At 39.9% G+C, this 12373-nt stretch overlaps 1 protein-coding gene across 1 annotated transcript in view; it reads left to right on the forward strand.

Moving 5' to 3' along the window:
• The window catches only part of adgrl3.1 (adhesion G protein-coupled receptor L3.1), a 187509-nt gene that overhangs the window by 149366 nt on the left and 25770 nt on the right, over positions 1 to 12373 (forward strand). The window contains exons 15-18 of the mRNA XM_060864480.1: positions 453 to 662; positions 4475 to 4695; positions 9431 to 9497; positions 10049 to 10140. Of these exons, the coding sequence (XP_060720463.1) occupies positions 453 to 662; positions 4475 to 4695; positions 9431 to 9497; positions 10049 to 10140 (590 nt within the window). The remainder of the gene's footprint in view (positions 1 to 452; positions 663 to 4474; positions 4696 to 9430; positions 9498 to 10048; positions 10141 to 12373) is intronic.

Genomic DNA, 12373 nt, shown 5'->3' on the forward strand with positions numbered 1-12373 from the left:
ATGCTTCGTGCCATTTTTGTACATTTTTGTGTTTCAGCAAATGGAATGTTTTTTTTTTTTTTTTTGTGACGTACTTTGGAGAGATGCTTTCAGAATTTTCACCCGGTTTTTAATTGGTTGTGTACGAATTTAACACCTTTAGGTGTTTTTCGTGTACAAAAATGTCAAAAGACATACAGTAGTGTTTGCGAAGGGTGCAAAAGGGTTAAATTATCTGTAATTCCCTCTCTTTCAGTTTATTTCTTCATCTGTGTTCATCTTTTTTTTTTTTTTAACTTTCTTCCTTTTTTCTTCTCCATGGTTTCTCACACTCATGTATTTCTCTCCTTTGTTCCCCTCTCATTGTTTTTCTCTCCTCTCACATGTTTCTTCTCTCTCTCTCTCTCTCTCTCTCTCTCTCTCTCTCTCTCTCTCTCTCTCTCTGTCTCTCTCTGTCTCTCTCTGTCACACAGAATGCAGATCAGATGCAAACAACCTTGTTGGATATGATCACGTGGGTGGGGATTCTGCTCTCGCTTGTCTGCCTGCTCATCTGCATCTTTACCTTCTGCTTCTTCCGTGGCCTGCAGAGCGACCGCAACACCATACACAAGAACCTGTGTATCTCGCTCTTCATCGCAGAGACGCTCTTCCTCGTCGGCATCTACCGTTCAGACCAGCCTGTAAGACACACACACGATACACACACACACACACACACAAATATTTAAGCAACAAAACACTATGGTGCATGATATAGTATAAACTAATCATCTAAATATTCAGCAAATCATTGCAAACCGATATGTGAATTGTTATTATTTCACAGTTTATTCTACATGTATTCCTTTACAGTTACATTTAACTTTACAGTCATGTGAAAAAGACATTTTCCATCAAACTCAAATCAATATATCGGATTCTAGGTGGAACAAAACCGTACAAAACCCCCTACAATTCAGCAGCACTAACATAAAGGAAATGTTTTCAGTATCGATTCAAGTCTCTCACGGTGTTTCTAACATTGCGTCGTTGTTCATTGCTGTTTGAGGGCGTTTGTGTATGCACAGCTCTCTCGAGATCCTGCCACAGCATCTCAACACACTTGAGGTCCTGACTTTGTCCGGGACGTTGTGACACCTGGATTTTTTTTTTTTTTCTTAAGCCGTTCAAGATGTCAGTTCACCGGTGTGCTTTGAATCGTTGTCCTGTTTCATGACCCAGTTTTGTCCCAGTTTAAACTGACAGGTAGATGTCCTCACGTTTGTCCTAAGAATCTTCCAGTATAAAGTAGAGATCATCGATGTCTCAACGACTACAAGTTTACCAGGTCCTGTTTCTCTAAACGAGTTCAGATCCTCACTTCTCTCCGCACCATACTTGACAGTTGACACGAGGTGTTTGTGGTGACTAGAAATCATGGCATTGTGCATGATCTCCAGCTTATTATATTGTTCTCATTCAGCCATATTTGAACAGAAGCACCTTTTTCCTAGCCGTATTTCCATGAAAGCCGTGATAACTCTTGAAACATTTTTTTATTCCTCTGAGCAATTAAACGGTCTGATCTTAGACTAAAGTTGCTAGGACGCCCCTCCTAGGTAGACTGTCCACCATTCTGAAGGCTCTCTCCATTCGTAAGCAATCCTTCTTAGTGTACTGTACAGGCCCGGCTCCAGATATGAGATGAAAGGTGGGCCAAGCGATATTCCAGGTGGGCCGGTCGGATTGGGGGGTTTTTTGTACTTTTGTGCGTTTGACACCATCGGAAGCTGCAGATGAACTCGACTCGTCCATTTCTCCGACCTCATTGCCGCAAATGGATGAGGAGGTGGTAGCTGTGTCCTGGAGAGCTAAAGTGGGTCTGTCTAGGAGGGGAAAAAAGGGGGTTGGGCAGAAATTAGAAAATTAGGTATCTCGAGCTGAATTGAATATCGCACCAATTTTGTGATTGGCTGTTATGTGGTGTGGGGCCAGGGTGGGCCAAGCCTCTGATTGGGTGGGCCAGGCCCACTCTGCCCCCCCCGTGGAGCCGGGCCTGGTACTGTAGTTTCCATTTCAAATAGTTTGGAGATGCTATTGAAGCCATTTCTGATCTCATGACTGTATAACAGCTTAAAAAGGCACTTCGTCAACAGAAGGAAACAAGCTATTACCACAAATCCAAAAAGTCCTAAAGATTTTCCCATGACAGTGAAATAAAAACAAAACAAATCAACACTTCGCTGGTAATCTCTTGGATAAATAACAGAACGTTTTTAATCTTTTGTTTGTAATCAGTTATTTGTTACAACAGTTAGGTTTAGATTATGTGGAGCCTCATTCAAATCCCAAGTACCATTCAAATCCCAAGCCTTTTTCAGTCTATTGGCTGTTTGTATAACTGCGTATTATTTTGCATAGTAATACACATGCAACATGGAATCATCGGATATAAATTTATACAGAAAAATTAGCATTCAAATTCATTTTGGAATAAATTTCCTTAAATACCGTTAATGGAAATTAATGTATAGGATCGGCAATGTAAAGTTTTACATTGTAAAGATTTTGGCTCGTGAGAGAAATACTCGAATTGAATTTAAATCTAAATTGTGCTTAAAACCTCCTAAGTTTGATTGATACTGGCTGAGTTTGCCGTGTAAAATGAGTTCGAGTCATAAAATCAACCTAAAGCAAATCCACGAGTGACGTATTAGTTTTATAAAACTCTGATAAACACGATATCACAAAGTCCATTGTTCAATATATAGTTTCAATTTATTTATCGTTGATTATATTCTTCAACACTACGAAGTCTCATAACATTAATCTTAGCTTCACAGCAGGAAAAGATTAGTAGTATAGCTTCAGATTGACCAAACTATCTGTTTTGTAGCAAATACAACTAGAAGAAATGATTAACGAGGGCTAATTTCTGGTGTTGGTTTCCGAGCAGAATTCGAGTTTTAACCAATTTACTTAAGTGTTCCTACAATTCCGCATTTATACATATCGTCGCTGTCGGGCGGAATCCTCGTATCTCCAAAACCGTTATTTTTCAGGAAATTAAAAAAACGCCGTACCTTATCTGCAGTGCACAGGGTTTAGTCCACGTTACAGTGGATTGTCTTGCGCTAAATTCCTGTCCTCAGACGAGCACCAGAACTAACGGGGGTCAAGATTTTTTTTTCTTTGAGCCCAGTGTTTTGAAGACATTTACCTCAGAAGACGTGTTGATTCGTTGCGACTCTTCTTGAGGAGAAATATGCCGTGAAGCTCTCCCTCGGAGTGAGGAAGAGGTGGACAGTTGAAGTGTCCAATGGAGTTATGAGATTTGCGCTCAAGCTATTTTCAAGACTTTAGATTGGGTAATAACTTGTAAAAATAACAGACCCACGTGGGGACTGACCAATAGCATCGATATGTGAAAAAATATGAAATTGACCAAATTTGGACATACGAGGTTTCCGCCCGACATCGACGTTATGTATAAATAAAAATAACGATGTGACACATTTTAAAAATATTACTTTTTGGCTTGGTTCTGATATATATCTTTCTTCTCTCATTAAGAAAGAGGAAAAGTTTGTGCAACAATTTAATTTCTCTCTAAGTCGTGTAGAAGACGATGAAGTAATTCTGACATCAAGAACGTGTCTGAATACATGAGCCTTTATTACATTTACAGTTATAACTGTATATAAGTGAGGCTACAAAGTGTTCACATAGCTATTAATGTTATAATGTTGATAAATAGTGACACGCTTCCCTGCCGGCAAGTCTCTTAATTGTATCAGGGAATTGTATCAGGGAAATCTGTTTTTGAGGGGGGTGGGAAACACACACACACACACACACACACACACACACACACACACACACACACACACGCCCCTGCATATACACCCACCATCCCGTAAGTGGTTAGGATTGGCGCCTGGCTGTCGTTAATTACCAGAGTGGAGTGGCTCTCTGACCTCCTGTTAATAACGGAAAACCTGCTCACGTCCTCAGAGAGCGCGAGTGTGTGAGAGAAATAATGTGGAAAACCCATTGAGAAAACTAATTTAAGTGAGACCTGCTTTAAAATTGTAATCAAGAACATGAAATATGAACTAATAGCATCGTTGTAGGTGATCACAGGCGTGTGTGTGTGTTTGTGTGTGCGCATTTTCAAAATCAGCCTGTATAAATGTTTAATGAGTTGAATTGGCTGCATCCATATTTGTGTATGATTGTTACCACTGTTTTTGAAATACCCATCTGTTGCTTTCAGAAACTTTGCTTTTTCAATTTCGAGCATTAAATGCTAAGTGCTTTGTGTTGCTTTGATACTTTTTCTCTGTCTTTTGGGATCTGCTGCACCTGGAAAATGTTTATTATCTATGTACATGCAAAAGGCGTGTAATATAAGTTCTTTAATTTAATACCATATAAAATATGTGGCTTATAAATAGATGTTTTATGGTATATTGTGACTGTACTGTACTGTGTGTGTGTGTGTTTTTCTCAGATCGCATGTGCAGTGTTTGCCGCTTTGCTTCACTTCTTCTTCTTGGCTGCATTTACATGGATGTTTCTAGAAGGTGTGCAGCTCTACATCATGCTGGTGGAGGTGTTTGAGAGCGAATATTCACGCACCAAGTATTTCTACCTCACCGGATACGGCGTACCCGCGCTCATCGTGGCCGTGTCAGCTGCCGTCGACTACCGCAGCTATGGAACAAACCATGTGTGAGTACACACTCAGGCCATTAATGCAACATTCACATTCAAAATCTCAAAAAACAGTCACAATTTTATATTTTATACATGTTCAAAAATCATGTTTTTTTTAATTTCCAGATTCCAAAAGAAATCCAGTAACAATCCAAACGTTAATGTTTCCAAATTCAGCAACAATCACACTTTAAATTTCAAAATTCAGCCACAATTACACTATAAACTCACTAACAAATATAGTCCAAATTTTACAATCCACTCACTCTAAACATAAGTTTACTAAACAAATTTAGTAATAAAATCACCCAAATCTCTAAAAACAGTAAAAAAATAAATAAATCAATCAATTTTCAAATGTGGGGGGCACGGTGGCTTAGTGGTTAGCACGTTCGCCTCACACCTCCAGGGTCGGGGTTCGATTCCCACCTCCACCTTGTGTGTGTGGAGTTTGCATGTTCTCCCCGTGCCTCGGGGGTTTCCTCCGGGTACTCCGGTTTCCTCCCCTGGTCCAAAGACATGGATGGTAGGTTGATTGGCATCTCTGGAAAATTGTCCGTAGTGTGTGAGTGAATGAGAGTGTGTGTGTGTGCCCTGCGATGGGTTGGCACTCCGTCCAGGGTGAATCCTGCCTTTATGCCCGATGACGCCTGAGATAGGCACAGGCTCCCCGTGACCCGAGGTAGTTCGGATAAGCGGTAGAAGATGAGTGAATGAATGAATGAATGAATTTTCAAATGTTAAATTACAGTAAAAACAATTTCCTGTAACAATTACAATTAAAATGTACGTATTTCACAAACAAATAAACAACATGCTATAAATTGTGATAAATCCTGCAAGTCTGTTGTAAAAAAAAAAAAAAAAACCTTTATATTCACATTTTTTATTGACAAGTTGTACAAACTGCATAGCACCAAGTCAAGATCCCAGTATGGGGCCATCGTTTTGCTTGGAAGTCTGAGTGTTTTAGAAAACTTTTGACTAGTTGACACGTGCTCCAGATAGACAAGTAGACATTGCTGTCACATATCTTCTAACTGACATTATACAGAGTTTGCAGTGTGCTCATGCACAGGGTTTTGCACCGTAGAGTGAAACCCTCAACTTGCTTGCATAGAAATGTATCATGCATACTAATAAGAGCGTCTGACCCGTTGTGAACATACCAGTATGTTGGGGTCATTCTTCTTAGAATGCGCCGCCGCTGCCATGTCTGATGTTCACTTCACTCTCTGCTCCACTTATGTTGCAGTTAGGGCAAGGCTCTTTAAGTGCTTGTCGAAGATGCTCTGATCCCAGACAATTCGGGCATCGATCATTGTCCATTATCCGACTCTGTCGGGGCCTGGCAGAACACACAACTCCTCTCCTGAGCTGAAATACAAATGATTGAAGTTCAACATTTCACAACAAGTTGTGAATTTATTCAATTATGAAATTGCACGGCGACACGCTGACACAAACAACAGGCTACCTGTCTGTTCTAAGGACACAGTGAACCATGGCAAGAATAGTAATAAGTCCTACACTGAAATTACTGTCACCTACAGTGTGTGGCACTTCTTTTAATAGTGCGCGGTTACTTATAACATTAGCACCATACAAAAGTCTCGATAAGTTTACTAAGCCACTCCAACGCGCTTTGTTAACGTCTTGGCGGTACAAGAGCGAGAAAGAGGGCAAGTGTATGGGGTCATTGGGTCATCACTGGTACTTGGTAGCTTAAAAAAGAAAAACAAGAACCCAAGCGTTTAAGGGTTTAACGATGGTGGGGACTTGCTGTGAAGACTGGAACTGCTAATTAGCAGTATTGTGAAATTACAGCTGAATTTTAAGTGAATAATAACAATACTTTGGTTATCTAACAGTCCATATAGTCGTGCTTTTTTGTGATAATTAAATTTAACACAATTATCAATTATTGTTAGCATTAAAATATTAAACCTGACATTGTGGAAGTGCCAGTTTTGAGCTTTTTTTTTTTTGAGCACAGTCTTTCAGGCATTCCTAATAAATAAAGTTCAGTGGTGTTAAATATACGTAAACTTGTCTAGTACTGCTAGTGACGAGATGAGGGAAAGGAAGCAGGGTTTCTATTAAAACCGTCGTGTCGGTTATCAACAATGTGAGAAAGACCAGCGCAAATCCAGGTGTTAATCCAACTGCTGGCTGATGTTAAGCTCAGATGCAGACTGTGTAAAGGTCGGTTGGTCTGATGCTGACGAACCCCCTAAAGAGAGGTTCCTTCACATTCATATTTCAGCAGGAAGCATTTGTCATTTGTCATTTGTCAGGACTCTGCCCGGACTTTGGCCATGTGCCCTTTGTTTATGTTTTTCTGTCACGGATGTGGGATAAAAACGGACCCAAATGCAGGACAGCTAAACAAAAACAGGGTTTATTAACTTAAAGAACACTAAACAGGACGAAGACAACAGCAGACGAAGACAACAGCAGACAAAGACAACAGCAGACGAAGACACCAGCAGACAAAGACAACAGCAGACGAAGACACCAGCAGACGAAGACGACAGCAGACGAAGACGACAGCAGACGAAGACGACAGCAGACGAAGACACCAGCAGTCGAAGACACCAGCAGACGAAGACACCAGCAGACGAAGACACCAGCAGACGAAGACAACAGCAGACGAAGACAACAGCAGACGAAGACAACAGCAGACGAAGACAACAGAGGATTCCGCGCTGCACAAGGCAACGCGGCTCAATTAAATAATACAAATAATTAACAGACATGAGGGACAGGTGTGCAGAGGCGGGGAGGAAAAGACAAGGGCGGGGCAGACACGTGAACAAAGAACATAAACAAAAGGCACATGGCCAAAGTCCGGGCATCATTTAGTCCTGACATCATTTAAATATGACGTAGAAATTTGTATGACTCAGGAATTTGCCACAGTCGGTGTAGTTCTGCTTTTTTCCCCTCAGGACGGGTCAATAGATCGCACGCTCGTTTACGTAAGGAAAAGAATTTCAGACTTCTCATCATAATGCTCAGCTAATTCTCACACCCTTCATTAGCTGTCTTAGTGATAGTGAGTATGCCCGTTAAACATTTGCAAAACTGAGTGCATATTTCACTCCGGTGTACAGGTTATAATAATTAGGTAAGATAAGTAGTTCAGTACTGTTTCATCATCATAGTGAGTTCATCGCAGCTAAAGACAGGAGTCTAGAGCCAGCTTAATAATATACAGTCCATAAACCAAATACATACGTGCATTAGATAGATAGATAGATAGATAGATAGATAGATAGATAGATAGATAGATAGATAGATAGATAGATAGATAGATAGACGGATGGGGAGAATTAAATACCAATAAACTAATAGATAGAAAGCGTGGGGTTGGACAGACAGACAGGCAGATGGATCGAGAGACAGAGTAATAGATAGATAGATAGATAGATTTATTAGATAGATAGATAGATAGATAGATAGATAGATAGATAGATAGATAGATAGATAGATAGATAGATAGATAGATAGACGGATGGGGAGAATTAAATACCAATAAACTAATAGATAGAAAGCGTGGGGTTGGACAGACAGACAGGCAGATGGATTGAGAGACAGAGTAATAGATAGATAGATAGATAGATAGATAGATAGATAGATAGATAGATAGATAGATAGATAGATAGATAGATAGATAGATAGATAGATAGATAGATAGATAGATAGATAGATAGATAGATAGATAGATAGATAGATAGATAGACGGATGGGGAGAATTAAATACCAATAAACTAATAGATAGAAAGCGTGGGGTTGGACAGACAGACAGGCAGATGGATTGAGAGACAGAGTAATAGATAGATAGATAGATAGATAGATAGATAGATAGATTTATTAGATAGATAGATAGATAGATAGATAGATAGATAGATAGATAGATAGATAGATAGATAGATAGATAGATAGACGGATGGGGAGAATTAAATACCAATAAACTAATAGATAGAAAGCGTGGGGTTGGACAGACAGACAGGCAGATGGATTGAGAGACAGAGTAATAGATAGATAGATAGATAGATAGATAGATAGATAGATAGATAGATAGATATTTTGTTGACTTTTACTGACATCCAGTGTTTTTTTTTCTTTTATTGATAAAAAGACTCTGCGCTTTGTGGAAAGAAGCTGTTGTACACGGTCCCTTGAGAACGGATGATGTCATCGAGTAGGAGGCTGGAAACATGATCAGCTTGGTAAACGATGAAATAAACGACAAAAGTACTGTCTGCGTCGCTTTGTCCTGCTGTACATCATTTGTACGCCCTGTTGGAGACTATAAAGTATTTATAATCTCATTTGGCTTCTGCATTCATTTCCATACAGACTCTGCTCCTGGGTAATGGGTAATGCATGCTTAGTTGTTCAATTGGTTCAGGCCAGAGCCACACACACACACACACACACACACACACACACACATGCACACACGCTGGGCTTTAGAGGTGATCTAAAGGAGATGAAGGGTTTAATAATTCACTTACATGCTGTCAGTCACTCATTTGTGTTCAGAACAATTGGCGCACTACGCGACATTCCAGAAGGTTCTAACGATGTAGCACTCATCAAACCAAGATGAACAGGAATGTCTGAGATTACCTCATTTAGGTTGGGAGGTATTTCTGGCTCACTGTGTCTGTCTCTGTCTCCGTCTATCCTCCTCCTCCTCCTCTTCTCTTTTTCTCTCTCTTTCCCTGTCTGCCTTCTACAGGTGCTGGCTGCGGTTAGACACCTACTTCATCTGGAGTTTCATTGGCCCTGCAACGCTCATTATAATGGTGCACACACACACACACACACACACACACACACACACACACACACACACCTACACACAGGGTTCTACATAAATGTATATACATATATAGATACACACACATATACACTTGCATATAGAAACATTGGGACAACACTTAATGGTCTTGGAATAAGTAACAACGAGGAAGCAGCTCCTCCTTTCCCTCCATCACACACACACACACACACACACACACACACACTAGGGGATGCAGATAATGGTCTGCTGAAGACATTTTACCAATTATGTGAAAGTCAGGGTGTGTTGGGGTGAACTTTAAAACCCCCACAAGACAGACAATACACCACTGACAACTGCACAGCTGAAAAGAAAAGAGAGAGAGAGAGAACGAGAGCGAGAGACAGACAGACAGAAAGAGACAAATAGCAAGACAAAGAGTGAGACTGCCATATTATCAACTCATGTTTCTAATATTTTTATAACATGCAAATGAGTGTGTTCTTATACTCTGTGTGTGTGTGTGTGTGTGTGTGTGTGTGTGTGTGTGTGTGTGTGTGTGTGTGCACGCAGCTGAATGTGATTTTCTTGGGCATTGCACTTTACAAGATGTTCCACCACACTGCTATTCTGAAACCTGACTCCGGTTGCCTGGACAACATCAAGTAAGTCTGTGTGTGTGTGTGTGTGTGTGTGTGTGTGTGTGTATGATTCTTGTGTTGTCAGTATTGCACACACTCTGACTCACTGTCCTTACTGTCATCCACTTCTTGCCCAGACTTACACATAAAAACATATAATAAATATCAGAATGCTTAAAGGTCTCTCATCGGGTCCTAAGAGAAACTTCACCCATCATTCTTAGCGCCTCTGGATTTGTGTGAATGGGATTGAGGGGTCAGTGAACAGGAATACCGGATGTGCTGGACACTTCTGCGGGCACAGTCCTGTCTAGTGCAGTACAAGAGAGCGTCACGTCTGAATCTAGGTTACAAGGCATGGATTTGCATTTAGTTATTCCTTTTGATGTTTGAAATTGGGTAAAGAAAAAAAAAAAAGGTGCTCGGAAAATTTGTGACCTGAATTCAACGAGACGATCAGGGTTATTGGAAAAAATATAATATACATATACGTATATATATATATATATATATAGTCCTTGCTTATCCCTTTAAACCTGGTGCAGAAGTTGCTTTTACTTTATTTTTTTCTTGCACAATATAATTGGATGCATGATGTTCCTTCAAATTCAGTTTAATTCTATTTGTCTAGTATTTTATTTTCAATTATCCATTCTCATGAACTAGTGTTAAATTAAGTATCATTTATTAAAACAGCTTTGACGGTTAATAAAATAGCAATTGATGCAGCGCCATCTATTATTTTCTATTGGTTTGAATTTGACAAGGTGGCGTGTAGGCGGTATTTTTTTTTATCACACTTACATCTACACAACTGGACTTTTGATTAAAATCTAGTTGTGTGCAATAGTAGTGAAATATATATATATATATATATATATATATATATATATATATATATATGTATATATATATATAGATATATATACACACTCACCGGCCACTTTATTAGGTACACCTTACTAGTACCGGTGTGGTCTTCTGCTGCTGTAGCCCATCCGCCTCAAGGTTCGACGTGTTGTGTGTTCAGAGATGCTCTTCTGCATACCTCGGTTGTAACGAGTGGTTATTTGAGTTACTGTTGCCTTTCTATCAGCTCGAACCAGTCTGGCCATTCTCCTCTGACCTCTGGCATCAACAAGGCATTTGCGCCCACAGAACTGCCCTCACTGGATATTTTCTCTTTTTCGGACCATTCTCTGTAAACCCTAGAGATGGTTGTGCGTGAAAATCCCAGTAGATCAGCAGTTTCTGAAATACTCAGATCAGCCCATCTGGCACCAACAACCATGCCACGTTCAAAGTCACTTAAATCACCTTTCTTCTCCATTCTGACGCTCGGTTTGAACTGCAGCAGATCGTCTTGACCATGTCTACATGCCTAAATGCATTGAGTTGCTGCCATGTGATTGGCTGATTAGAAATTTGCGTTAACGAACAGTTGCACAGGTGTAGCTAATAAAGTGGCCGGTGACAATATATAATATATATATATATATATATATATATATATATATATATATATATATATATATATATATATATATAAGCAAATATGCAGTAGTGCAGTGCACAGATGCAGTAGAGTTTGTGGGTGTTGCGCAGACAAGTCCAGAAAAGGATAATCTGCATTATTTAGATGAGATTGTCCACTTAAGAAAGCGTGACTTGTGCACAAATCTATATTATAACCATATGAAGCCATCCTCAACAGCAGAAGGTGAAATCTTTACCGATACCACAGCCGTCTAAGACCAGGACACCCACAAAGCATAATTTGCCTTGTGAAAGGAGAACGGCCTTGTTTCTCTCACCCACTGTCAATTAGTGTGGGACTGGGCAATCTCATAAAATGTATAAGACTCGAGCAGAATTATCTGGTATAAGATGTTAAAAAGAAAAAGAAGAAAGAAAAAGGATGCAGCACTTGGCTTCAGGTGTCTCAGAGGAAGCATGTTTTAACCTTCACCCTCATGTACTGACGGCCATATGTGCAGTAAGAGGAGACGTCGATAATGGGACGTGAAGTAGCGCAGTGTGAAGTGCTTCTAAGGAAAATCGAGTGAAAGGAAAATTTTAATGTTTCTTAACGATATTCTCTTTCCACTGAAGCTACCAGCTCAGCACCAATAATGACACCGTTGTTCTAATCCAGGTTCCATTAACGGAGCGCTTAGGCTTCAAGAGTAGAAATATAGATATGTGGATTGATTACTTTAATCCTGGAACCTTAAAGATCTTAAATGTTTAAAGTTAA

The sequence above is a fragment of the Tachysurus vachellii genome, chromosome 2 (genome assembly GCF_030014155.1).
Source record: "Tachysurus vachellii isolate PV-2020 chromosome 2, HZAU_Pvac_v1, whole genome shotgun sequence".
Lineage (NCBI taxonomy): Eukaryota > Metazoa > Chordata > Actinopteri > Siluriformes > Bagridae > Tachysurus > Tachysurus vachellii.